This window comes from Barbatula barbatula, assembly GCF_947034865.1.
Source record: "Barbatula barbatula genome assembly, chromosome: 5".
In the NCBI taxonomy this organism is placed as follows: domain Eukaryota; kingdom Metazoa; phylum Chordata; class Actinopteri; order Cypriniformes; family Nemacheilidae; genus Barbatula; species Barbatula barbatula.
The window spans coordinates 15,791,609-15,818,481 of record NC_136769.1 but is presented as its reverse complement, the minus strand read 5'-3'; the positions used below and the strand labels follow the sequence as shown (position 1 = coordinate 15,818,481).

General features: G+C 40.1%; 1 protein-coding gene across 6 annotated transcripts; it reads left to right on the top strand.

Moving 5' to 3' along the window:
* Positions 1-372: 372 nt before the first annotated feature.
* Positions 373-26,613, top strand: llgl1 (LLGL scribble cell polarity complex component 1). 6 transcript variants are annotated; one of them, XM_079455889.1, is made up of 23 exons: positions 373-589; positions 1,750-1,847; positions 10,674-10,755; positions 10,834-10,964; positions 11,133-11,276; positions 14,012-14,174; positions 14,435-14,570; positions 15,045-15,099; positions 15,176-15,330; positions 15,448-15,668; positions 16,585-16,652; positions 16,818-16,971; positions 18,356-18,460; positions 18,738-19,030; positions 19,436-19,589; positions 21,105-21,246; positions 22,468-22,751; positions 22,856-23,120; positions 23,273-23,387; positions 23,538-23,608; positions 23,914-24,037; positions 24,115-24,216; positions 25,016-26,613. In XM_079455889.1, exons 1-22 carry the CDS (start codon positions 509-511, stop codon positions 24,191-24,193), a joined length of 3,120 nt encoding a protein of 1,039 aa, XP_079312015.1. In that variant the 5' UTR covers positions 373-508; the 3' UTR covers positions 24,194-24,216; positions 25,016-26,613. The 6 variants fall into 6 exon arrangements, with proteins under 6 accessions (XP_079312015.1, XP_079312016.1, XP_079312014.1 ...); XM_079455890.1 differs by having other exon boundaries at positions 15,451-15,668; positions 24,648-26,612; XM_079455888.1 differs by having other exon boundaries at positions 376-589; positions 15,451-15,668.
* Positions 26,614-26,873: the final 260 nt, after the last annotated feature.

Below are 26,873 nucleotides of genomic sequence, written 5' to 3'. Positions count from 1 at the left end.
CTCATTTTGGAACCAAACTCTTCAAATACTCTTGTAACCTATGGGACTTGTGCTTCTCTTAAAATGCATCATCAGTTCGTAAAAATGCCATCTAATATTATTGAAAAGTTACCACTGACCATTCGATTTCGTTGATTGAACATTAAAACTCTTTATGATGCATAATAATTGCCAATGATGCCAGCTGCCAGTATGAAAATAAACCCAATCCGTCAAAACTCCAGCCCGAGTTTTCCAAACGCATCGTGCCAGGGGGCGTGGTTTGCTGAATTGGTCACAGATTCTTGCTCTCTGATTGGCCCTCGTAAGACGTGGTTCCTGTGAACTTGCCCTGTGGTCAAACTGCATAAACACGGAGCTGCAAACTTGCACGGCGTGCGGAGTGGATACGAAAAACTGGAGCTTGCATGAAGGATCACGTTGTTTCTCTGCGCCGATACAAACCTAACGGAATTTACATCGATCTAAAACGGCGCGGGCTGCGTTGCATCTCTGATACGGCATCAGGATGATGAAGTTTAGGTTCAGACGGCAGGGAAACGACCCTCATCGTGAAAAAATCAAGCAGGATCTGTTTGCGTTTAATAAGGTATGTGGGATGTGCGGCGTTTTTGGGACTTCTCTTGCTCTCTCGGACGTGCGTGCTGTTTCGGGTTGCATTTAAAGTCGCGTGTAATCCACGCGTTCGTATTTTGTGGATTTATGAATGTAAATTAACTGCGCAGACGATGCTCTCAATTAGCAAACGATAACCAAGCAGCGTTTAGCAAACATCACGCCGGATGTGCCAAAAGAAGCGCTTTAAAGTTGTTTGAAGGAATCAGTGCTTCGGTCTTTCGTGTATTGATGAAATAGTTTGTAATAGTTGCGCGTGATACGCATGTTCATCAATGCAATGGTGCTCGTCGGATGGCGTTGTCTTTTGACCTCAAAGTTTTCACTTCAATCGCGAGGTTCACTTTATTGCACTCTCTTTAAAAATATGTCCTTCCCTTTGCACAAGTAGCATTCGCCACGAATAGCAGAAGCTTGGTAGGAAATGTGCGCCGTTGAGTGGTGCCGGAGGCAGCAATGATTGTTGGGTATGGATCTCTCCAGCACAACGAGGCTACTCTTTAAACGAACATGTTTCAGCTCCTCCGCTTTCAGCTCCTGCTCCCCTCGTTTTACCCCTCTTTATCTGGACAGCACGTAGGAAATGAGATATGGCTCACATATTGTAAAAAGAGTCTCATTCGTGAGCATTTGCTATAGAGACTACAACACGATGGTCATTTCAGATGATGGTTTAAAGAGAAAAGGGCAGCGATGTGGTCATGATAAAGCGCTTTGACACCGTGTCACAGGACGGTCCTGTTATTTATCATGTCACACTTTGTCAGCCTGTGAAACGTGAGCTGCACCCTTTGGCCAACTTCAAGATCCATTGAGTTGAATTATGCACAATCTTGAGTGTCAATTTAAAGTGACTTAAATCCTTTCTGATTACATGTGTGGAAATTAATTTGACATTCTCAGTCACGTCTACTAGATTTCCTTACTGTTTGTGGTTGTGTGTGTTTTTTTTGTTGCTAAAACAAGGACATCCCCTTCCTGTCACAACGGTCTCATACTGCATTGTTAGATGTATCATCAGGTCATATTAGAGGTCGATTACGTGTTTTATAGTGTTCGTTTGGATTGATTGATCCGATGAACATTGTGTTTTTTTCAGGTAGTAAATGTTGCTTCTTTTCCTTTCTTATTCAGACCGTTGAACATGGATTCCCAAACCAGCCAAGCGCCCTGGCTTATGATCCGAAACTGCGGATTATGGCCATTGGAACTAAATCGGGAGCCATCAAAATGTATCCTTTTGTGAGAGCATAACTTATCATTATTATTGCTCCAAAGTCTGGAATATGCAGTGACAAGTTTTATTTAATGTTTTCTCTTTGGTTGTTTTCTCAACTAAATTCCTGAGGAAAATCACTTCTGTTTAGAAAAATGATGCAATGAGGTGAGAGATAATGTCCTACTTATGCTTCATAATTTATTTCATTACTGTGGATGTATGGCTTGTGTTGAAACCCTCTTATTCAACTGAGGCGGACAAGGAGCTATCCGCCTTTGTACAAACTGTTACTCGGTACATTTTCTGCTATTGTTATTCTACGTTGTACCTTGCCACTTTAGAAAATACTATCTTTGACTTTTGGCCTTGTCATATTTTCATATAGGGGACACTGTCCAGGCCGAAATGTTTTGGTCCAGCAGGTAAAAGGAATGTTTAAGAGGATAATCATCACACGTAGATTCCCTTGGTGAGCGGTTGTTATCTAGTCTTCTGACACTGGATGAGTCAGACGGGTCAGAATAGCATGTTAAAGAATGTTGGATGTTTTCCATCCTTGTTTCCTCTTTTCCAGAGAGGCTGAGATTTAAGCATGCTTGTGCTGTACAGTATTGGTCTTTGAGCGTTGGTCAGGGCTGGTCTTAGGAGGCTGGTGGTGTCAGGCACAGCCCAGCTGAGAGCCGCTTGCCTCGACTCACTCGGAGGGGAGGGGGGAATGGTATAGGTCTGGTGTGACAACTTGCCACTCACTACATCTGAGTGAATATCTGTCAGCACATTGGAGCTAATGCCTCATCCATCAGACAAGTATACTCATGATGGAGCGAGGACAGAGACTGGTTGGGTGTAAAGGCAGGGGGTGTTCTGAGGTGGAGTAATGAGAGGTTTGGCTCAGGAAGGGTTGATGAAGAGGGAGTGATGACAGTTTGAGAGAACGGTTAACCCAGTCTGACTCTATTCTCCTTGAAACTATTTTGAATAATGGGAATAAAGCGTCGCTAGCACTTTTTCAGCCGTTCAGGATTCTCTTTGCGAGACTTGTAGACGTTCGCTCATGGAAAGTTTGTTTTAACAAGAGAACGTAATTGACTAAGGTTTTATGTCAGTTTGTTAGTTTGAGTTTCAAAAAGAAATTGCGCAATTTTACATGCGGTATGTCTAGACTGCTTTTTAGTTTTTGCTGCATTCTTTAAATGTGGAAGATTCTAATAAATCGTGTTATTAGTGTAGTCGTGGTCATAAATGATCACACGTGGTTTTAAAAACGGAAATCTCTGTTGCTCGGACTGCGTAGATTCACCTTTTATACTCTCTGAATTCAATAAGCAGTGGAGAACTGTAGATCGCAAACATTCGCCCCAGACTCACTTTCAAGGTTGTGAGTAAACACTGGCTTAATTGATAACCGCATTCTGTTTGGATGACAAAAACGGACAAAAAAATAAATGTTTCAATATCATATTCAATATATGGTTATCATGTATTTCCTCTCTTCCTTGTGAGTGATTTGATTAAGAGGTTTTATCACAACATTGGAATAACGCTGTTGGTTGTTTGGTAAACTTCCATTTTATCTGGATTGGTTCCAGCTCCAGATGTGTGGTTTGCACATCAAAGGCTGGAGTGCTGTGATCCGCTTGACTCTGCAGACCTGGTTATCCTGTTGTCATTCAGCAGTTCTCTGAGAGGGAGCGGCCCAGTCTGAAGCACATCGTTGGTCAAGGGTGCTGTCATCATAGTTTGTCTAGTTCATGTGTTGACATAACCTCTGATGGGTTTGTTTATTCTGTGACAAGGCCGGTATCATAGTATCGACGTCTTTGTAGTTGTTTTAAAAAGCATGTTCCTTTTTCCCCCAGCGTTAAAATACCCCCCTGGTCAGTGACATTATGGCCCAACAAACGTTGAGCTTAAAGGGCTCACCCCAAAAATATGTATACTATCATTTATTTACCCTCATGTCATTGAAGTCTTTCTTCTGTGGAACACAAATGAAGACGTTTTGAGAAATTGTACCTTCGTGCTTTTCTAAAGTAGTAAAGACATTGTTTAATTGGTCCATCCGTTCATAGTGGCTCAATTGAATTTTTTTGAAGCGACGAGAAACAAACCCAAACAATGACTTTGATCGATATATTCTCCTCTGCCTTGCAAGGAAGCTCTCCTTTCGTCTTGTCAGTCTATGGTGCGCGTTCACGAGAGCACTTCTTCGACCCATGCGCATTCAGTTTCAAATATATCAAATAAAGTTGTTATTTTTGTTTAAGTATTAAGTATTCTCGTCGCTTCAAAAAATTCTGTTGAGACATCATTGGATGGACCAATTTAACAATGTCTTTTGTACTTTTCTGGACCTTGACAACAACTATAACCATGATGTCTATGAGGAGGCTTGGAAATCTCACGCATTTGACCTAAAATATCTTTATTTGCGTTCCGAAGACGCCGGGAGGTCTTAACTATAACGTCATTTTGGTGAGTAATAAATAATTTAAAGACCCGAGTGTGTAAATAAAATGGTTGTTTTATTTTGTTTTGTTTCTTGGCCTCGGATTAGTGAACATTCAAGTAATGTTAGCTCGTCTGATCATACATTTATCTCTGTAGCCACCGCAAATTCAGGCACAGTGTCGGGGACCATATTTTAAAGCTGAAGGGGAGGACAGATGAGGGTTTTTAGCAAGGCAGGGTGGAAAGTAACGAGACTGCTGGGACAGACAAGCTGTTGGAAGTGTTGGGTTCACTCCTTAAAAGAATGTATGTGTCAGTGCCCTGAGTTCAGCCTCTGCAGTAATGGCACATTCTTCAGGGCTTTTGTTGCTGGGCCCGGTCTCAAATAAATCTTTAGAAATGGTTTCCAGGGCCACCATTGGAGAAGTCTGGTGATCAGGATGTGCTGCAAATTTTAGTATCAAGGTCCTGTGACTGACAGTGCAGTTATTAACCAATCTCATTATAATAGTATTAATGAGGTCAGGCTACTCGGATTTTTGGGTCATCATTTCGGGTCCCCTGTTCATGATGCTTTTTGTATTGTCAGATTCATGCTGACAGTGTTGTAAACAATAGAACAAATGTGGTCATGTCATTCTCGCTTGTCATCCTTTGTGCAGCACTTTTGGGTTATGTTAAAGGGACAGTTCTCCCAAAAGAATGAAAATGCTGTCATCCTCAGCCTTTACTCAGCCTCAAGTTGTTCCAAACCTGTATAGCAGGGCTGTAATTAAGTCCACCTTTGTCGAGTCCATGACCAGGAATAGTCGAGACCGATTAGACTCGATCTGGACTCGAAAGCCCAAAGCAGTTCGATTCCAAATGAGACGGTACAGCAGAGTACTACAGCACCGCTGTATAGTCTTTTGTTTTGCTGAACATGGAGACGGATATTGAAAATAGAAAAAAATTACAGTAGTAGTCTAAAGTACCCTCAGAACTGTTTGCTTTCCTACATTCTTCAAAATATCATCTTTTGTGTTCAACAGAAGAACAGAATTTTATAAAGCAATTTTCCTACTATATTGGTCAATGGTGCCCCTGAACTGTTTGGTTACAAGCATTCTTCCAAATATCTTTCTCTGTGTTCATCAAAACAAAGACATTTATAAGGATTGGCAACAATTCAAGGGTGAGTAAATGATGACAAAATTTTCTTTTTTGGGTAAACTGGTCCTTTAACATCGATACAGAAAATGTAAAACTGGATTGTTATAAAACATTATAAGGTATTAAAAGGAGCTGTAATGTACTGCCGTTCACTCAGAAATTCCTTCACTTCAAGTAATGTAACTTGTGTTCTAAAGAAAAAGTAATCTGGGTTTAAAACGATGTGAACGCTCATAAATGATGACATCTTTTTAATGAAATGTCCCTTTAATACATTTTCTATCTTCTTCAAAGGCATTAGTGTCTGAAGTTGCTCATCCACCATGTTAATTATGGCAGTAAGCTTTGTACCGAGACTTCAAAGAGTAGTTATTTTCAGATTTTATTATCACAGAGGCTAAAGCCGATGTAATCGTTCTCGGCATAGCTTCCATCAACACTTGCATACATAATTTTTCTTGTTATTCATAATGTCTGATTCTTTCTAGTATGTTAAAAAGCCACTGTCATCTTTTTCTGTCATTGGTTTTCATAACAGTCAGGTGCATCAGTATCATCCGTTGTCAGTGAGTCATCTCCGATCTGCCTTGAGCGGAGGAGTCAGAACTATGCAACTGCTAAATCCCAAATATTTGTCTGGTCTGGATGCACAGCCTTATCAAAATGTAGTTTGGCAAGCTTCCTCATGAGCGCCTCATACTCTGTTCCTAGACTGTTTCATGTTTCCACACGGTGGTGTCCCGTCTTCAGATTGAACACAGCTGAGGAAACAATCGAATGCCTTTGCGGGTTCATTTCATAAATGCGATAAGAGTCGTTTTATTCTGACAGTGCTGCTGAAGGAAGTGTAAATGTCTATGGATGTCCTTTTGCATAGCTTTACTCTCATAAGTCATTAGTATTCTGTTGTGTGCCTCATGGACGCACACAGTGAGGCTCAAATCAGTCCCCTTCCCCCCTGTTGTCACTTCTGTGTTTTCTAACACACTTCAGGGCTTTAAAGCAAACGCATTGCTCGATGGGAAAGAGTTTGGTTATGCGTTCTTATGCTTGGCTTAAAGATGAGCAAACCGATGAAGTAACCGCAGTAGTCAGGCTAATATGTTGTGACATGAACTGAAAATGGCCATGCGCTACATGGGTAACTCAAAGTTCACTGAGTGTTCTTTTGTTACTAAAACTTTGTTTTTGGAAGTGTTTTTCAGGCCAAAGTTCAGCAGGAGCTGCTGTATGTCAAACCGTGTTGGCACTTTTTTAAATGGGTTAATGCAGTAAAAGTGTAAGGGGGGAAGAAACATATAGGGGAGGACAAGCGCATGATTTATCACCTGAATTCATAATTCGGGTAAAAATTCCTGCAAAATCGTAGTTAGGAATAGATATCCAACTCTCATATTTATAAACTTTTTGGGTACATTTCTGGATGATATCTCGCATTAAGTCACAGGACAAAAGTTATGAAAAATACAATTGCGATGGGATTTTTTTTTGGGAGGGAGAGACACTGGTTAATTTTGTTACATTGCTGCGAGTGTCACAATGACTGTGCTGTTTTACAGATGCACACACGAAACAAACAGCTAAATAAATTCCATTGTCGTGCAGACAAAAGGCTGGGGGAGGTGATGTCTTGTACGTTTTGTCTGAAGGATGGCCCACTGTTTCTAAGGTTTTGGTCCAAAGAGAATTTATACAAATCATTTAATAGTATGGACTTTTTATTTACAGAAAAGTAATATTTTAGTCTGTTTTGCAATGACTGATGCAACAGGAATCACTCATTAGTGTCACTTTAGACACCCCTTTTTACTTTTTGGCAATAGTTTGTTTCTGGAAAGGGATTTTCCTCCATAGGTACTTTTAGTTAGTTTAGAATATTTCAGTGTTTGACGACCTAAAGTAAGAACAGGTTATGAAAAATTTGTGAACTTCGCGAAGAATGAAATCAATGCTTTAAAAACTTGAAGAGAGACATCACGATGTTGAAAGCTGTGCTGTAAGTATAGGTAACTTTATTTTCATGGTAAGGCTGACATTTTCACGGAATTGGCCTTTTCTTAATTTGTCTCTTTAATATAGGACAACGTATGTTTACTGCATTAGACTTCGGACACAGCGTCTGCTGTTTGTCACTATTCAGACCGTGAAATTGCATTATCTCTTACTAACTGTTAGCGCTTGAATGAGTAATTGTTGAGCATTGTTGGGAGTATGTGAAGAGAGGACCAGTATAGGAGGGCGTGTTTGGCTTGCGACTTGAGCGGAGTCTGTGGTCCAGTTTAGAGAGTTCTGATGGTTTCATAACCGTGGCGGTAACTTTAGGAGATGCAATCTGTTAAATGAATCAATAAATGCACTTAAAATAAAAATATAACAATGCCAGGCAATTAATATACACACTTTTTGCTCCGATTCAATGTTTATTAGGTACTCTTTGATTTGAACTTATTAAAGGAAAGTCTTTGGATTTGCTTTGGCTGGGTTCTGTTTGTTTTTGGCCTTAACATTGATCAACTTCATTTAAATCTATTACAGATTGGGATCTAATACTGTTTGGATTACTTACATTTTTAAAGATTGTAGAAAGTAGTTCAGACTTGTAACCTGTATTCATGTACTTTGGTGTGTCCTGGGAACATCAGGTGTTGTTTTGAGTCTCTTGTTAAGTCTAGCTGATCTTTAGTATTCTTGTGATGCATGTAGCTGAGGAAGCTGCGGGCAGGATTCTGGGTGTTTCTGAGAGACGTCATGAGTGATGATGTCAAGATCTCTCATCCTGGATGGTCGATCTCATTTAAACATGAGGGTGACAACTGAGATGTATACGCCAACGATCTCAAATGGGTTGTGATATGTTCATTAGCATCTACAGATACAGTAGTTGACGCTCTCTCTGTTAACAGGCCTAAACTATACTTTGCCCAACATCTTGCGGTTTGTAATCTCTCTGAGCCATCCAAAATGCACTGATGTGGACTGGTTGGCCCAGAAAAGAGAATTCAGGGGAGGACCTTGTTCTTTGTATATGAACGATGTTGAAGGGGAAAATTACAGGCCTCTGTGTTAATCTTAATGATGTGTGGAGTAATGTGTATAGTGTGAGAGAATCCTGCAGATGTTTCTTCTCTGTTTAATTCCCACACTCGACACAGAGGCCCCTTACTCCCAGCATGCTTCAGACACCTTTCCCTTCTTTATTCTTGGTCCCTCTTATGTCTGTAGTAGTTTTACTCTTTCCTCACCGTGTGTCTGTTTCTTTTGAAATCTACCACTCCTTTCTCAGTGTCTTTCCATCTGCTATTGTGTAGATGGATGACGTAATGCTACATAAGGGATGGTTGTGGACCAGTTTTCCTGTGGCTCACGTGGTAGAAAACATGGTTCTGACAACACCGATCCTGGTCAAATGTGCATGTACTTTGAAGTTGTTTTATATAAAATGCAGAAATGAAAGTGAGAAGGTTTTAGTTTTACAAGGAAGCAGGATTTATTGAATGCTACATGTTTCCCAGCTTTGATCCTTTTTGTTGCATAGTGTTTTTGGGACGTATGAGCACCCTCTGCGGAAAGCAAACTACAGTATGTCTGTTCCCGTGTGCCATAATAGAAGTGCTGCCATGGCAACCAATGGGGCTTCAGAATGGGGCAGTTCGTCAGAGGTTTGAGAGCTTGGTTGTGTAAGACATTTGAGGCTTGATGAGACTATCTGAAGTGGCTCTCTGTGAGTAAGGGGTGACGTGAGACTGTGCCACACAGTCTCGGCTTTTGTTCTGAACTCGGCCGAGCTCACTTTGTTCTGTGCTCCGGTTCACGCCGTGACATGCTCTTCTCATTAATCTCAATCGGATGCACCTAGACTTTGTCACAAGTTTGCAGAGGGAAATGGGCTGTCTTGAGAACGAAATGATGCACGTAGTACCAAGGTTTTTGTAAAATGCCCTTTTGCTGATGTGAAAGTATGCTGTTCTTGTTTAAGTGCCGTTTGCAGCACCGAGGTCATTGCTTCAGTTCCTTAGAAGCACATGGGTGTTTACGGTAAAAGCTTGTGCCAAATGCATGAATGTGAATTTAAAACGCATGCATGATTATTTTTTCTAATCCAAATTTAAAGAGCTGTTCTCGTTCACAAAGTCTGTAACTGGATTCAGATACTCTGATGTCTTCTTCTCTCTCCAGAGTTTGGATCATTTTACGTGGATTAGATTTGACCTAGATATCCACCCTTTTGTTATGAGGTTGGAAGGCTGCACAGTTTTTTTTTTATGAAAAACAGACTACAATAGCCATCCAGAGACCGTTTGAGCAAAAGTCTGTTAAACAAAAATCTTGTCTGGATCTGCCGACTTGTCAAACCAAAAAGAGATGAATTTTTTTTTTTGATTTTTGGAGCCGTTTGGGATCTGATTGGCCTGGGCTCCATGTGAGCTAGTTTGTTTTGATTTTATTTCTGCTGGTTTCTCAATGTTTAGATCTGTGGCGTGTATATAATGCGCATAATATGGTTGTAATTACTTTGCTGTCTCACTTCCATTAGTGCAATTTATTTTGCAGGTTAAGGTCTTTACACGGTGTTGGTTTTTGACATGCTGTGTTTTCACCACATGTAATTTGGCTTGAATTCAGGGCCGGGTCTAGGGAGGTACTGCCCCCTGAGATTTTACTTGGGGCCCCTGCAAAAATGTCCTTCTGACAATAAAAAAAGTGTTATAAATCTGTCAAATTATTCACAGAAAAATTTGACACTTATGCATGCAAAGAACTAGGAGTATATTATTGGAAAATTATATATCATTTTTCTGCCTAGTACCAGGCCTGCTTAAATTTACAAAGAAACTATGAGCTCTTTTCCACCATCGCACCGACTCGTTCTCGTTGCTTAAAGGGGTCATATGGTGTGAATACATGATTTTATGTGTCTTTGGGGTGTTATAAGTTGTCCATGCATGTATTAGACACGTACAATTTACTTATTTACTCTCCATATCACCCTAAAAATATGACTCTTTTAAACAAAAAAAGGAGATGTTCAAGAGGCTTTTTGCACATACGGTGAAAGTAAATGATAGCCACAGCTGTCCATGGTCCCCTTTTTCTCTCTTTGTTGAAATTGTACTACATTCAGCTTTAATCATGATGGTACATTTTTGAATGAACTGTTCCAAGTTTTGACTCATGAGTAAATCTGTTTCCAGAACAGATATGCAAAACTGCTATGTTCCTTGACTGCATTGTTTAGATATGGTGCCCCTGGAGTGGAGATTACTGGACTTCATAAAGACACAGCTGCAGTCACACAGATACACTTCCTTCATGGACAGGTACTGCAAACCTTCTGTTGCATTACATGCCTCATAACTTGTGACTTGTAAGATGTGTGGTTTGTTTTGAATAAGCAGGGAAGGATACTTTCTCTCCTGGATGATAACAGCATTCACCTGTGGGAGATTGTGCAGAAAGAAAATCGCTCTCATTTGGTGGAGGTCAACAGCTTCATCTTGCCTGGCAGGCCAGGCATTGAGAGCACCAGGTCAGCCATAGCTTTCCATTCATTAAAGTGTTTCATTTGAACAAGAGATCAATAATGTAGAGCGACTAAATTGCGTATTTTTTTACTTGTTGTTACCCAGATTTGCTTGGTGGTAAACTTGATTGTTTTATCCAAGCGTTGACGTTGATGAGTTCTCTTTCTTTTCAGCGTGACTCGTGTGACTGTTATGCTGTTAAAACAGAGTTGCGATCTTCTCGCTCTGGGCACTGAAGGCGGTGGGGTGCACTTCCTGGAGTTGCCCAACTTCACATTGTTGAACAAGTCACTGTTCCAGGATGAGATCATGCAGAGGTGAGACTTCCATTTTCATCGCTGCATTATGACATCAGTCACTATGATGTCACAATGTTGGATGTATGACTACAAACCTGCAACATGCATATCTACGTATTAACGTTGTTTACACTCACAAACAATTCCTTACTATAGACTGTTTCATAGGATGCAAGCGTCTGACCCGAAGTTCCGGCCCGAAGTGTTTGTTGATCGGACTGGCTAGTGGGCTAATAATATAACTATTTCTAATTTAAATTAATATTAATTTATATTCTATGGTATAATAATTGTATTAAAAAACAATTTGTTGAATGGGTCGTATTTAGCCAAGAAACTGTTCTTCTACTGGTAACCCAAAATAATACTGGCTAGACATACCTTTAACTTGCTAACAATTTACTTGTTGTTATCAAAAATAACCTGAAGGGACTCTATTCTTTGCTGATATGTATCGAAGGTTAAGTTAAGTACAAAAGCTTGGTGTGAGGAACAGACAGAAATTTCAGCCATTAATCTTATGTTTTAGGTGAAATGTGGGTGAGTAGATTTTAATTTATAGGGGAACGTTTCCTTGCTGTATCCGTAAATAAACCATTTTCATTTTCCTTGTAATTCCTCTGCAGAGGTTTTTGACTGAATCTCTTTAATGGGAAAATTATTCAGTATTTTCCACAGCTTGTGTGCTTACCTCATAAAATAAGAATTTGGGGACCCCACCCCCCCATCTGAAAGGCTGTGCATGAGGTTAATAAAGCTGCACCAAGATCTTTTATTTCGTTTTTTTGCATTTAGCTCTATGCTTTTGTTGACCGGCTCTTGGACACTACAGATGCCATACCCTCTGATTCGCTCAGGGTTAAATGCCCATTCCTGCCCCCAGCTGTGGCTGTCTGTTACCCTGTCAGCAAAGCTGCATGGGGCTTAAGATTTCCTGTTTAACACACAAGTCACTGAGTTCACACCGCAGCAGTTTGGATCTGTTAGTTTTAAGAATCTGATAAGACCTTAAGGCTGTCTTATATTACACATTCAGAAGTCATTATAATAATATTTCTAAAGATTTAATACGCTTGTTGTGAAGAAGTAATCTTTTCTTCTGGTGTGCTGCACTTATGCCCGTTACAGGGCAAGAAATCACACTTGCTAGTCATCTCGCTCTTTAAAGATGTTGTTTAACTGTGAGAGAAATTACAGCTTTCAAAGTGGCTTGCTGCAGATATAACCCGGGTGGCTAAATGAGGACCTCATCTGCCTCTGAGAGAGACCTTGAACTGCTCATTAACTGGATACAGTTTTGGGTAATGGGCGTCCTATCTGAGTCGCTGGTAATAACTATGTGTCAACCGAGAAACTACTGAACAAAATGCTTTTGTAGAGAGTGCCAAATAGCTTGAGCTCCATCCAAGGAGATGTTTAAGACGCAGTATATTAGCGTTGCGCACTATTCATGGGATATCAATGGGATTCAGAATTACCAATAAGATTTGTAAAAAACTACTTTGTTGTGATTTGTTTATCCCTGAGGGATGTGACAAATCTAGAAGGACGTGTTATAAAGGGATGGATTACCCAAAAATGAGAATTCTGTCAAAGCTCTGTTCCAAACATGTAAACATTTCTTTGTTTGGTTTTACACAGAGAAAGATATTTGGAAGAGTGCTTATAACCAAACAGTTCTTGGACCCCATTGACTACCATAGAAGGAAAAATGACAATGGTAGTCAAAAGTGCCCCAGAACGGTTTGCTGTCCTACGTTCTTCAAAATATCTTTGTTTGTGTTCAGCAGGAAAAAATAATTATATATAATTTTTCCTACTACGGTAGCCAAGAACTGGTTGGTTACAAGCATTCTTTCAAATATCTTTCTCTGTGTTCATCACAACATTCATACAGATTTGGAACAACTCGAAGGTGATCAAATGATGACGTGAACCGGGAGAAATGGGTGAACCCTTCCTTTAATCTCTTGACAATATTTCTTCAGTTGTAGATTGTGGAGCAAACATGAAACACAAACACAAACAATTAAAACTTTAAGGGTTTGTAAAAGACAAAAGTTTCTTGTTTGAAACCAAGCCACCCATAAGGTTATTCCAGTCCGTCTTTTCCATGCATCTTCCCTCCCCCTTCATGGTTGCATCTCATCCCAACTCTGTGGGTGTACCATACACATTCCAGCTCTTGAATCCATGCCACAGCCACAGAGGAATCCCTGACTGCGGCTTTTGATTGGTCATCATTTGTCTGGCTTTCAAACTGAATTTAAACTTGTCATCCTGTGATGTCATGTCAACTTCGACAGCATTACTTTTGCGCTCAAACTGCTTTTTATACGTGTTTTATTGAGCTTGTTTTCATTCTGTTCCTCTGCCTCAGTCTTTTAAAACATTAATCAAATGTAATTGTTTCCAAATGTTCTGATGCATTTTTCTTAAAAGCTTTAGAGCTTATGCACCCGCCAATCCTTGAGACCTGCAGGATTTTCCAAAATGTTAGAAATTCTTAGTTGATGTTGAGATGTTCTGTACATCAGCAGTGTTCTGCGTTTTGGGAGCAGAAAAGTGTGTAATTGGTTTGGTTTGAAACACAAGTGCAGAAGACTGGCACTATAAAGAGTAAACGTTCCCCAGTGCTTTCATCTTTCCATCCTTTTTCTTTTAAGTCATCCTGTGCTTTTACATTTTCTTTCTCGTCAAACAAATGAAGTCTTTGTAATGATATTCACATGTCTGGTTATTCCCCTCTTCAGCGTTCCAGAAGAGTACAAGTGTGGAAAGTCATTGGGGCCTGTAGAGTCCCTGCAGGAACATCTGAAAAACTCAGATAAAATCCTTATTGGATACAGCAGAGGTCTGGTTGTGCTCTGGGACCTTAACAGTCGACATGTAGACAACCTTTTCCTGGGAAAACAGGTGGGTGGGTATGTGTGCGCATGTTTGTTTGATGTCTTTGGTTTTATGTTATTTAAAGGCCAAAATCTAAAAAGACTCCAGCTATAAATGTCAAATTGTTTAACTAAAAAGTGTTCAGCAGACAGAAATGTCCATGATTCAGATCACATTACAAAGCTGCTCAATGTCCAGATGGTTTAACTTGAACCCATTGGTTTTCTCTCTTTGTGTTTGTTTGGTTTTTTGACCGGGTGTATTGTGTGGACCTGTCACTCTTGTAGCAGCTGGAGAGTTTGGTCTGGGAACGGTCGGGTAACAACTTTATCAGTTCTCATAGTGATGGTGGATACATGGTGTGGGCTGTCAGCAGCAGCAATCCTTGTAGTCATGACCCAGTCTCTTCGACCATACTATATGGTGAGCCATAGCAAATGCCACACTTTTTACTTGCTTTTTACCTCTCTCACACACTTTGGTGGTTGTTAGATGTATACCACAGTATTTTGCTTATGGTTGCATGGTTTCCTCACAGTACTTTAATTCTACATTTGGTCTGCTTTTTGATATATTGTTATGCCAGTAGCATTATTAATGATGGCTGGTCGTGCTGTAATGTTTGCTGAACTTGCACAATGTCAGGAAATTATGTTCTATACCAAAGCTCCATTTTTGCAACAGGCTGTGAAAATCTCTCTGCAGGCCTATTAAAATAGATTTTAAACCTTAAATGCTCTTTTCACTGTTAGCTGATGGTTTGTTGACACAAATGATCTACAGATTTTATCCCAATTTATAACTCCAGTTTTACTCTTGCCATGTTTACTATTCTCTGCCAAGTTTTCTGTATTCTGGTACTTTCTCAATTTGCGTTTTATTTTTTCTTTCTCTCAGGACCCTTTCCCTGCAAAGCCGTGAACAAGATCCTGTGGAGGACAACACCGTCAGGGTTTGTGGCGTTGTGTGTGTGGAAAATTCCATAATCTTGTTCGACACCGTTTGAGTATATTTTGTTTCCTTTACAGAGGTCCTCTTGTGCTGTTCAGCGGTGGGATGCCCAGGGCCAGCTATGGAGACAGACACTGCTTAACCGTCCTTCAAGACAGCAACCACGTCACTTTGGACTTCACCTCCCGTGTCATAGACTTCTTCACCATCCACTCCACAGACAGCAATAATGGTAAGCGAGATCCGGTGAAGCGCGGCAGACTCCCGCTGGAATGAAAATCCTTGGTTTCGAGGAATGTTTTCTTGGTTTCTGTGGGTGGACAGTGGTTACAAGCACTTTTCTCTCTAGTAGAATTTGATGACCCTTCAGCCCTTGTGGTTCTGTTGGAAGAGGAGCTTGTGGTGATTGATCTTCAGATGGCTGGCTGGCCCACTGTCCCTGCTCCGTATCTGGCTCCTCTGCACTCTTCTGCCATTACTTGCTCGTATCACATCTCAAACGTCCCGCCCAAGTTTTGGGAGAGAGTGATCAGTGCTGGACAACAGCAGTGTCCCATGCAGAACTATGAGGTAAAATGTACATCATAAACACAGTTTGTCCTTAACTGAACACATCTCTATAAATGTGAGTAAATGACTGTCCCTTAAACTACAAACAAAGGCTTGAAACAACTTGAGGGTATGTTGCTGTTCCCAAAAAAGATATATGGAAGACTGTCTGTAACCAGACAGTTCTGGGGCACTATTGACTTCCATAGTAGGAGTAAATCTACTGTAGTAATCAATGGTGCCCCAGAATTTAGAGTTTTGTTTCCAAACATTGTTTATATCTTTTCAAAATATCTTTTGTGTTTATACATTACAAAGAAATGTATACAGGTTTGAAATAGCTGAGTAATTGATGACAGAATTTTCATTTTTGGGTAAATATCCCTTTAAAGACAACTCAACCCTGTTTGAACATTTTATTTAACATAAAATCAACACAAAATGACTTGATTTGCAAAAATGTATTTGTAGCATATGTAAATGCAATTCAATTAAGTCCAATTGCATTTTATTATAAAACTTGCGGCTGTAAATAAGATAAGGTTATGAAGACAACACAAAGACTGATAGTTTGCTTATTGGCATATTTTTCTTTTCTTCCATTTCAGTAGGAAACAGAAAATGCAATATACGTTTAACATCTGTTTTGTGTGTAACATTGCAAGAACATTAAAAATGCCACCCTTTGCTTTTGAGGTTGTTTTTAAATAAATGAATTGACATCGTGCTCTTACTGTATTTAGAATTTTATGGTTTAACAGGTTATGAGCTAGTGGTGTGAATTCTTGCACATTATTTTATTTAACAACACTCAATAAAATGTGAACCAACATCAAAGTTTCCATTTAATGTCATTTCGTCCGAATTTGAAGGTTGCCAGATGTTTTTCCATTGAAGTGGCCATCCTGATTTACGCTCTCTCTCTTTATTCTGACAGAACTGGCCAATATGTGGAGGGAAAAACTTAGCACCTGATGCAAAGCAGAAAGAGCTGCTGTTAACTGGGTGAGGGATTGTTTTATTACCCTGCTCCGATGTCTCATTACAAACCAACATGAATTTTATTTCAACAGCTGCTTAAATGTTTAATAGAATTAAGATAAAACATTCAGTGGTATTGTTCTGTTTATCTGGAACAGTTGTCACAATGTCTTGCTGTTTTGGTTGTAGTCATGAGGATGGCACGGTTCGTTTCTGGGATGCGTCTGGAGTGTCACTCAAACCTCTGTACAAACTGAGCACAGCAAACATCTTTCAGACTGACTGTGATCACAACGACAGCCTGACCCAAGCAGGGGAGGAAGACTGGCCTCCTTTTAGAAAGGTTAGAAAACTGAAAACTACGAGTGTGGTTTTTCTTGCATTGCTTCTCCTTCAGAAGCAGTGCGGATTTAGCGCTTCGTTTTGAAATGCATTCTTTTTTGTTTTCCTAACAATCCACCTTTTCCCCTGCTTCAGCGTCTAGTGAAGTCTGGCATGTGGCCCGCTTGAGCATATGTGATTCACACTGGACTGAATTTCTTTTTCACCTTAATTAAAAGCAGACTGTGTGTCTGAAGGATGAAATGCATTGCATGCATCTGCTGAAGATGGAGCACATTTCTGCTCTGGATGGCATTGCTGTTGTTTTACTGATTTTTCCAGAACTGAACGCCATTCCAGTCTTTTCTTTGTTCTTGTGTTTGGCCGGGAGCAGTCGTGGCATGTTTATCGGTGTCTAAAGGGGAAGGAAATGGGCTCTTATATTGTCCACTGTTGTGTTGTATGTGCATGATCGTGACTATGGTTTTACACACTCATGACGCTTGATGTTTGAATTTTGCATGAGAAAAGTATTTTATTTTTTCAAAGGGTTACAGTTTATCTGATGATTGTGCAGGTGGGTTTTTACCCCTTCTGGTGTTGTTTATGTCTGTGTGGTGTTTTATTATGCTTAAAGGGGTAGTTTACACAAAAATCACCCTCAGATCGTTTCCGTAATTTTCTTTGTTTTGCAGAACGCAAAGGAAGATATTTGGAAGAATGTTGGTAACTTAACAGATTTCATCCCCCATTTATTGCCATACTAGGGTAAATAAAGACTATAGGTGTCCATGTTGGATGAGATCTGCTTGGTTACTGACATTCTTGCAAATCCTGTGTGTTAAGCAGAAAAAATAAATGTATACAGCTTTGAAATGACAAGAGTGTGTGTAAATGAGGACAGAATACATTTTTTTTGGGTGAACTATCCCTTTAAGAACATATCATGTGTAAATTCTTTAGTCAACACCATTGCAGAGTACTTTCTCCGATTAACATTGCTAAGGTCTCATTTTGAATTGTAATTGTACCACAGCCGGGTAGTGGAACAGTAAAGGTTAAATCTCCAGTTTACTAAAGACCGAGTTTGAAACGTATCCTGTTTTCTGTCATAAAGATGTAACTAGTCATGTCAATGTGTAGGCCGAGAACATCATATTGTTGAGCTGGTGTTTAAGTGGAGGCGTGGCCTAGTTTGCATATTCAGGGTTCCTAAAAGCAAAGATGTATTTACATTCATGGTAATTTACAGCATTAAGAAATTGAAAATAATGGGTTTTAAAGGATTAAATTATTTGAAGGAGACTTTTTCATTTGTAAGTTGCTTTGAATAAAGCAGTCTGCTGAATTGGATAAAAGTAATGTTAAAAGAATTACACCTCATGTTTGCTTTGAATTTATTCCAGGTGGGCTGTTTTGATCCATACAGTGATGATCCAAGATTGGGAATCCAGAAGATCAGCCTCTGTAAATACAGTGGGAAACTGGTGGTGGCCGGTACTGCTGGACAGGTACGATCACCAGTTTTTATTTTGCATCCAAATGTCTTTGTTCTGAATCACAAGTTCTGCATAGACTGCTACCTTCTAGGGTGCAGCGTACTACCTGAAATAAAACCATATTAATGAAACAAATTTGAGCCTTTTGTTCAGTCTTGAATAGCATTGACAGAAAATTCATCTTGGACACAGATGACGCTTCCTTAGAGTTTGTCTAAAATGAGATGCAGCTCACTGTGCTCTTAGAATTTTTTTTTAAGTAATATTACAGCCTATGCTCTGCTCACAGGTCATAGTGATGGTTCTTAGTGATGAGAAGTCCGATCACATGATTGACGTGGCAACAGTGGACCTTCTCCAGGACCGTGAGGGTTTTACGTGGAAGGGTCATGACCGTTTGCCTCCTAAGAGTGGCCCTGTAGTATTTGCTCCTGGATTCCAGCCGGTCTACCTGGTGCAGTGCATGCCCCCTGCATCCGTTACCGCGGTAACCCTGCATGCAGAGTGGAACCTCATTGCTTTTGGCACCAGTCATGGCTTTGGCCTCTTTGACTACCATCGGCGAAGTTCAGTGCTGGCGAGGTAACCCATGGGGCCATCAAAGACTGCTTTGCTACTTGCTTTCAACTTCAAAGAGATGTTGCTGTGTAGATAGCAATTACAATGCACAACCTCATGAGAGACTTGAATCAAATGCAATTTGCGTATTTTGTTTATATAAATACAATGTCTTGAAATGAAGTTTCGTGTATATTGAAGCATTTATCATATGTTCAGGAGTTTTAAAGCAGAATTATTAATATTGTTGTGTGTGTGATTGTAATGATTTGTGTGGCAGTAGTGAGAATGTATTTTCAGTATTGGTGCACATCTTTTGGAAAAACTCCAGTTGAATATCCCCATATACATTAAAGTTCTTAAGATCGACAACTCTCTATAAAGACCTGCCTTTTGTGTAATTTGAATAAGATTTTTTTTTTGCGGCAGGTGCACCCTCCACCCCAATGACTCTCTTGCTATGGAGGGCCCTCTCTCCCGAGTAAAGTCCTTGAAGAAATCTCTACGCCAGTCCTTCAGAAGAATCCGAAAGAGCAGAGTGTCGGGAAAAAAACGTGCTGTGGTAACCAGTCCCACCAGTAAAGTGAGTGTTGGTCATTTTGATTTAGCTGTATATTGCAATCTTACCTTTAAAGTAATGTGTAACACGCACAATGTCTGCTAGACTCTTAATAATTGTAAGTACCTATAGAGTAGTATTGCATACTTTGTATCTTTGTACAGTCTTTAGTTTGATCACATTTATAAAAGACAGATACAGCTGTATGATTATTTCTGAAAACATGAGACCTCCTGAACACGTGCAGTGGGCCGGAAGTAAAGCACAAGCACACAATACATCATCGCATTATTCCTGCATAACTGTTGATTCACTTTAAGTTTGTGTTGTTTACATAATACACGTACGTGCCGATTGTCAACAAAACACAGAGATATGACCGCTTGCGCGTTGACCAGCATCTTTTAACGCTGGGACTGATCCATCTATCAGTTTCAAACGATCTGCAAATCCAGTGTTATATCCACAGGTTATATAACATCCATCACCCAAATGCAGTGAACAAACACAAACAGCTGAACCTCGAGAAAGCAGCACATTGATAGGCTGTCTGTCTCCCACAAGATGACGTGTGCGCATGCTCTTTCTCCCGCTGGTTGATGTGTGGGCATGCTTTTCCGGGAGAACTGTCCAATAAGGGACTATGAAAAGTTGTTACGTAAGGGAATTTCATGTTCGACAAAAACGTCCTGGAACCATTACGAACTCTGAACGCGTGAATAGAAATGCCACGACAGGTTAACCATGTCAAGCATGTTGTAAGACATTGTAAAGAAGTCAGAATGCATGAAACTAAGTTAAACGTGCTGGCTTTTCATGCTTGACATGGTCAACTTGTCAGTAAACAAGATGGACAAATTAAACCGTATTTCTGTACTCGATACACTCCCCCAAGGTTCGTATAGGTTTCGTAAAGTTCTTGTCCGTTATTGGGCAGTTCCCTGCGGAAAAGCCCACGGCAAGGAGAATGAAATGGCCCGCCCACGAGTCAACCAATGATCAATAGAAAGACCCGCCTACCATCAAGATTGGCTGCGTTGTGGGCCTGCAGCTGCAGCTTGTTACTCTTGCGATACAAGAAGAGGTGTGATTGTTTGTTCGAGGCATTTCGGTGATGGATTTTATATAAACTATGGATATAACGCTGGATTTGCAGATCGTCTGAAACTGATAGATGGAGCGGACCCAGTGCTAAAATATGCCAGACTTAAGCCACACGCTGCAAGTGAAACTAAGTCACATGTCTGTGTTTTGTTGGCAATAGGCGCATGCGTGCATAATATAAACAACACAAACTTATAGTGAATCAATGCGATGATGTATTGTGCTCGTGAGTTAGTTCCTTACCCCAGGAGGTCGTATTTTTCCTGAAATATTCGTACAGCTATATCTATCCGTTATAAATGTGATTAAACTAAATACTCTTCGAAGATGCGAAGTATGCAATGCTACTATATAGGTACTCAAGATAAATGAGATTGCCAGAAACTGCGCGTTCAACTGGACCTTTAAGTAAGATTTTATTCTTGGTTTCTTCAGGTGCAGGAAGCAAATGCTCAGTTGGCGGAGCAGGATGCAGAAGTGACACCGGTGCAGAGACGGATTGAGCCTCGCTCTGCAGATGACTCACTGTCTGGAGTGGTCCGGTGTCTGTGTTTCGCTGACACCTTCCTCAGAGACGGTAAGAGAGAGAGAAAGCTCTAGGAAACACAAAGGAAGATATTTTGATGAATTTGCAACTGACATTTCTGGGACATCATTGACGACCATTGTGGTCAAAATTAAAATGGTAGCTACATTCTTCAAAATAATGAATTTTTTTGTTCAACAGAACACTATGGTAGTCAATGATGTCCCAGAAATGTCAGTTGCTAACGTTATTACAAATATCTTCGTGTTAATCAGAACAAACCAATTTTTATAGGTTTGGAACAACTTAAGGGTGAGTAAATGATGAATTTTTACGTTTTTGGGTGAACTGAAATAGTTGAAGCTATTTAACATTCTCTTTGTTTTTTTTAGTCGAAAAAGGTGATTTCAGTAAAAGCTTTACCATTGTCTTGTTTTAATCAAATATGCTTTTCGCCCAGTTAAGGTACTAAATGGGCTGCAAATGTTCTCAAGTCTTGGTTGCAGTTCATTCCCACAAGGCTTTTTATTTTCAGTTCGAATCAGACTCCATTAGAAGGACGTTGAGTTCAGAGAGCACTACTACTCTTGTGTGGTTTTGTCTGTTCTGTGTGAAATGTGTGGGTTGTCTTCGAATACCCCATACAGCCAAACCTGATCAACACACTGGTTCACGTTTGTGTGTTATTAAAGGAAGTCATTTACGCAGTCGCTGTAGATTATGATGTCTGGATAGTCAGCGCCACATAAGCACAAGGCAGCTACAGCCCATTTTCTTCATTTGCAAGTTTATGACCTCTTAACTCAAACAGTCTCTTGCACAATGCTGATTGAATCTTTGGAGCGATGCCGTTCTCCAGGACAGAATTTTAAACACGGTCTTGTTGTTTTATTAGTGCAATATATTTAAAGGCTGCACGATAAAAGGGGCAAAAATATCATTGCGGTTACGGATGTGAGTGGTTTATGTTATTGTTAGTTCAATGTTGTTTGAAACGGCTATGCTGACTAGGGAAAACTAAAAAAAAAATGTAAACAAAGTGCATGGATGGGATGTGGTTTTAGAAGACCCTGCGATCAGAATTGAGAAACTGTAGGCGTTTGACTGATGTACAATTTTTCACTCATTCAAATACCCATAGTTTTTCTGAATAGGATCAATATATATGCGCACACACACACACGCTTTTTCTGTAATGCTCTTAGGATGAACATCTCTTGATCAGAAACACAAAAAACTTACCCTGACCAGATTTTTGTTTCGGTTCCTCAGGAACGCATCATGGTCCCACTATGTGGGCAGGCACAAACTCTGGTTCTGTGTACGCGTACGCTCTCGACGTTCCCTCTCAGGAGAAGTTCTCCGAGCAGTGTGTAGAGGCTCTGCTGGGAAAAGAGATCCAGTTGATGCACAGAGCTCCAGTAGTGTCCATCGCCGTACTGGACGGCAGAGGGAATCCTCTCCCGGAGCCGTACGAGGTCTCCAGAGATCTGGCCAAAGCACCAGACATGCAGGGCAGCCACTCAGTTCTTATTGCTTCTGAGGAGCAGTTTAAGGTTGGGCAATCGAACGTTTGCAGTAGATTTAGATTACAACAGCATTGTCAACTAAAAAAGTAAATTCTGTCATTATTTACTCATGTTGATGTTGCTTTTCATAGGTTTTCATGTTACCCAAGGTTAGTGCGAAGACCAAGTTTAAGTTGACCGCCCACGAGGGCTGTCGGGTACGGAAGGTAGCTCTGTCAAACTTCACCAGCGTGGCCTCTGAGGACTACTCTGAGAATGCTCTAGTGTGCCTCACCAACCTTGGTGACATCCACGTGTTTAGTGTTCCAGCACTGAGACCGCAAGTACGTTATGACTGCATCCGCAAAGAAGACATAAGTGGCATTGCCTCCTGTGTGTTCGCAAAGACTGGACAAGGTTAGTACGCTTGCTTGTTTCTCAGTGGTGTTGCATGGCATTTGCAATATCAAGGTTGTGGGTTTGATTCCCAGGGAATGCACGTCATTGTCTATGCATCAGTGTTTTGTAAATGTACGATTCATTGTAGCTCTTATCTCTGATGTGTTCAGGATTCTACTTGATCTCACCCTCGGAGTACGAGCGGTTCTCACTGTCTGCTCGTGTGATCACAGAGCCACTCTGCCAAGTGGACACGGAGCGACCTCATGATCTCTCTGGACACAGGTACATAAAGGCACATGTAGTTCACTGGTTTAATTTGAGCGGGATCTATTTTTCAAAACGTAATGGAAGTGATTAAAGTGGTTTTTCACGGGGTCATTTTTGGGTGAGTGATCACATGAAAAATGAGTGATGCTCTGCATTTGTTTCCAGCACGACAGTCTCACTGCAAGCTAATGGAACTCATAAGACACAAGCCGAGAGCAAGTCTGTTGAGGCTGAAGGTAACAATCTGCATTTAAAAGTCTTGACAGATGGAAAATAAATAGGAGCGGAAATTCCTTCTATTCCTAGCTGAACATTGGTTTGAGATTGTTTTACAGGATTTTTGATGACTAAATTATAGCTTATGTAGTTGCTGTTAAATGCAGCAGGATTTTTGTAACCGTACAAATCACTTCGTGTTTAAATAATATTTTCACACAATAGCCGCGTTGCCTGAATTTATACCCCTGAACATCAATCAGCAAATTACACTCAAATCCGATACGAAAATTTGTTGGTGATAGTGGAGGTGTCATTCTTTTAGGGTTCCTGGAGGAAATGCAGAATGCCTTGTCCTCCCCCATCCTGGATTCTCCAAACAGCAGTGCTGACATCACTCTGGACACCACAGGCGAGCTCACGGTCGAGGACGTCAAAGACTTCTTAATGTGAGCATCTTTATTCAGCCGTTCCCGTCTGTTAGTCAAGTGTGTTTTGGGCTCGTCTCAATGTCTGGCTTTGTTAGGTCCGTGGATGAAGCGGAGAATAACTTCAGGAACATCAGCGAAGAGGATGGAAGACGTCCTGGAATCCTCATCAAGTGAAGCGGGACGGCAGACAGCTGGAGGTGAGGAACATTTGAAACTCCAGAAGATTTGTGTAGGTCTGCGGAGATTAGACAGGATATATAGGCATGTTTGCTCTGCTGAGGAGACCAACCCCCACTGAGTCTGGAAGTTGTTAGAAGTATGTAACTGTGCTGGAAGTTGGTTTGTGATTTGGGGTGGTGTTAGTGTTGGATAGGTTGAAGCACTTTAAGTCTGCAGTGCTTTCTGATAATAAAAAAGTTAAAAGCAGGACCTACAGCAGCAAAGTCTAGAGACATGATAGGTTGTAACCTAGAAGATGCTGATAGCAGGAGGCAAATTGACAAAAACAAGGTGCTGCTTCAAGTCTGCAGTGCTTTTTATTCCTGGGTTCAATTTGATTATAATTGAGTTCAATTTGTGAGCGTTTTATTTTCTCATATTGTTTACTTAAATTCACTTCTCTCTCCAGACGGGAAGATTTTATGAAGTCTTGCTGTGTTTGGCTTTCCTGAATGCATGCAGTAACTAATATGCCCCATCTAAAGTCTGCATTCCACATCCTACAAGCTGGCACACAGTGGGGCATCTGCCTCTCAGCTCTTCTCTCTTAGAACCATGCACAAGGCATCTGAACTGCTGATTTGCAACAAATTGAAAACAGACCATGTTTTTTCCAGTGTTTTTGTTTAGTCTTCCTTATTACTTGCAGAAGGGAAAACCACTGCCTCCTTGTGGGCAGCTTTGGTTGTGTGGAGTAGTTTGAGGACCTGCCTAAATTCCGAAGATTGTATATAATTGCATTAGTATTTAAGCCCTAATGATTATGTTCCCTTTCAGGGGCAGTTATGGGAACGACTCATTACATCTAATTGTAACTCGACAGGGACGTTTGTGACTCCGGATCTGAAGTTGCTTATTCATGAAGTTTTGCAATGGGAACGTCGCACCAAACCTTGTTCATTGGAACGTCGCACTTGTCCCTGTGTTAAAAGACTGAGGGATTCCTTCGTCCTTGCTTTTACCTTTCCTCCAGTTTTCTTCTCTCCATAGCCGTTAGTTCCTTTTCTATGAGGCGCTGTAAAATGGTACTTTTGAGAGGTGTCTTTAAAGGGATCAGACAATAAAACCGCCAATGTGTTGCACAATGTCCGTATGCAGGTAGGGGGCTTCAGAAGTGTTTGAAGTCTTTGCTTTTTTGTCTTAACATTCCTCTTTTCCAACGTTAGTGCTTGCACAATTAATGAATTTACTCTAAAGCAAATTGATGAACATATTCAGAAGCCTTTAGTTCATATTTTGCCTCTAATGCATAGCTGCTACAGTTTATCTCCATTTTATTGTAATTAGTGCAACCAACTGCACTTCTCAACAGTTTATTGTGGCACCACAGGACGCATTAACGGTAAAATGAAGAAACACATTTAGAATCTGACATATTTTAAGTGCCAAGCTCAGTTAAAGAGAAATATATATATATATTAGTCTTTATGAAGCGTTTACTTTTCCCTCCTGACAGCCTTTTCAACAATATCTGTGATACTGTGATGTTTCTGACTATAAATCAGGAATCTATTGAAAAGTTCAAGTTTTGGACCCTGTGGGTTTGATATACATCTACTTTGTTTTGTCGTCTTAATTATTTTTTAATAATGTCCCTTAACCACTTGCCATTGTAAGTAATTATGGCAGATAACTGTGAAGTGTGTCAATTGAAGTAACAAGGTGTATAACCTTTGCGCATTCTCTTTAGTAATTCTAACTAGTTCATGTTGCGTATGCCTTTGCCACAAGTATTAACAGATTATGAAGGAGCTAATGACTTTTTCTATTTGCATGGTATTCTCTAGAAAGGTTTTATATGGCTTACAAGGGTTTCGAATTTTGTATTTTACACAGTAGATATTTCACTGGCATATAGGTAAATAGGCATTTTGACCACTGCATTTTATGAGGTGAATATAAACTGTTTAATTGTAATAATTTCTACCTTAACGCAAGTTCGCTGATAAAAGGAAATAATGATGGAATGTGTTCGGCGAACACACAGATTTATAATACACATTTGGCTTCTCAGATCAGATGATTCAACTATTAGCCATTGAATTTTTAATAGTGTTAGTATACATGTGGTAACTATTAGATTGAAGTGTTACATTTACATTGCAACTAAAACAAAAACTGCACAAATACTTTGTATCAACGGTCACATTTCTCCCTATATATTAACTGGTGTGTTACACATTTCAAAGGGACCTCACAATTTGTAGTTTAATCATTTCATATTTGTATATTTTTGTCTTACATTTGCCTTCACTTTCCAGCCAACAATATCCTGTGAACCTGTATTTAATTGTTGTTATTCTCGTGTAGATTTTTAATTGAGATATAGCAATGCTAATGAAATCTTGAATGTTAATAAAGTATTTACCCCACATTTCTGAGCCTTCAGTATGGTTTGTACCCCAAGAACCACATGTATTAACCAAAAGCATTATATTTTAGAACAGGGTCCTGCATGGGTCTTTGTAGGCCATGTTGTATATTTAAAAGTCTGTGCTTGTAATGTTACAAAAATAGCAAAGCTGAGACCATTCGATGAATGAGTCCTATAGATTAATAAATGATCTTTGCTTGCATTGTACTGCAGTGTCAAAGTCAATACTCATGATGCAAGAACAAGGGTTTAAAACCATTT

Bases quoted from the DNA above. Each gene is read 5' to 3' on its own strand.
- llgl1 (XM_079455889.1), top strand. From the start codon at position 509: ATGATGAAGTTTAGGTTCAGACGGCAGGGAAACGACCCTCATCGTGAA. The intron at 19,031-19,435 runs GTAACCCATGGG...TTTTTGCGGCAG, and splicing joins CGAAGTTCAGTGCTGGCGAG to GTGCACCCTCCACCCCAATG. The intron at 21,247-22,467 runs GTAAGAGAGAGA...TCGGTTCCTCAG, and splicing joins TGACACCTTCCTCAGAGACG to GAACGCATCATGGTCCCACT.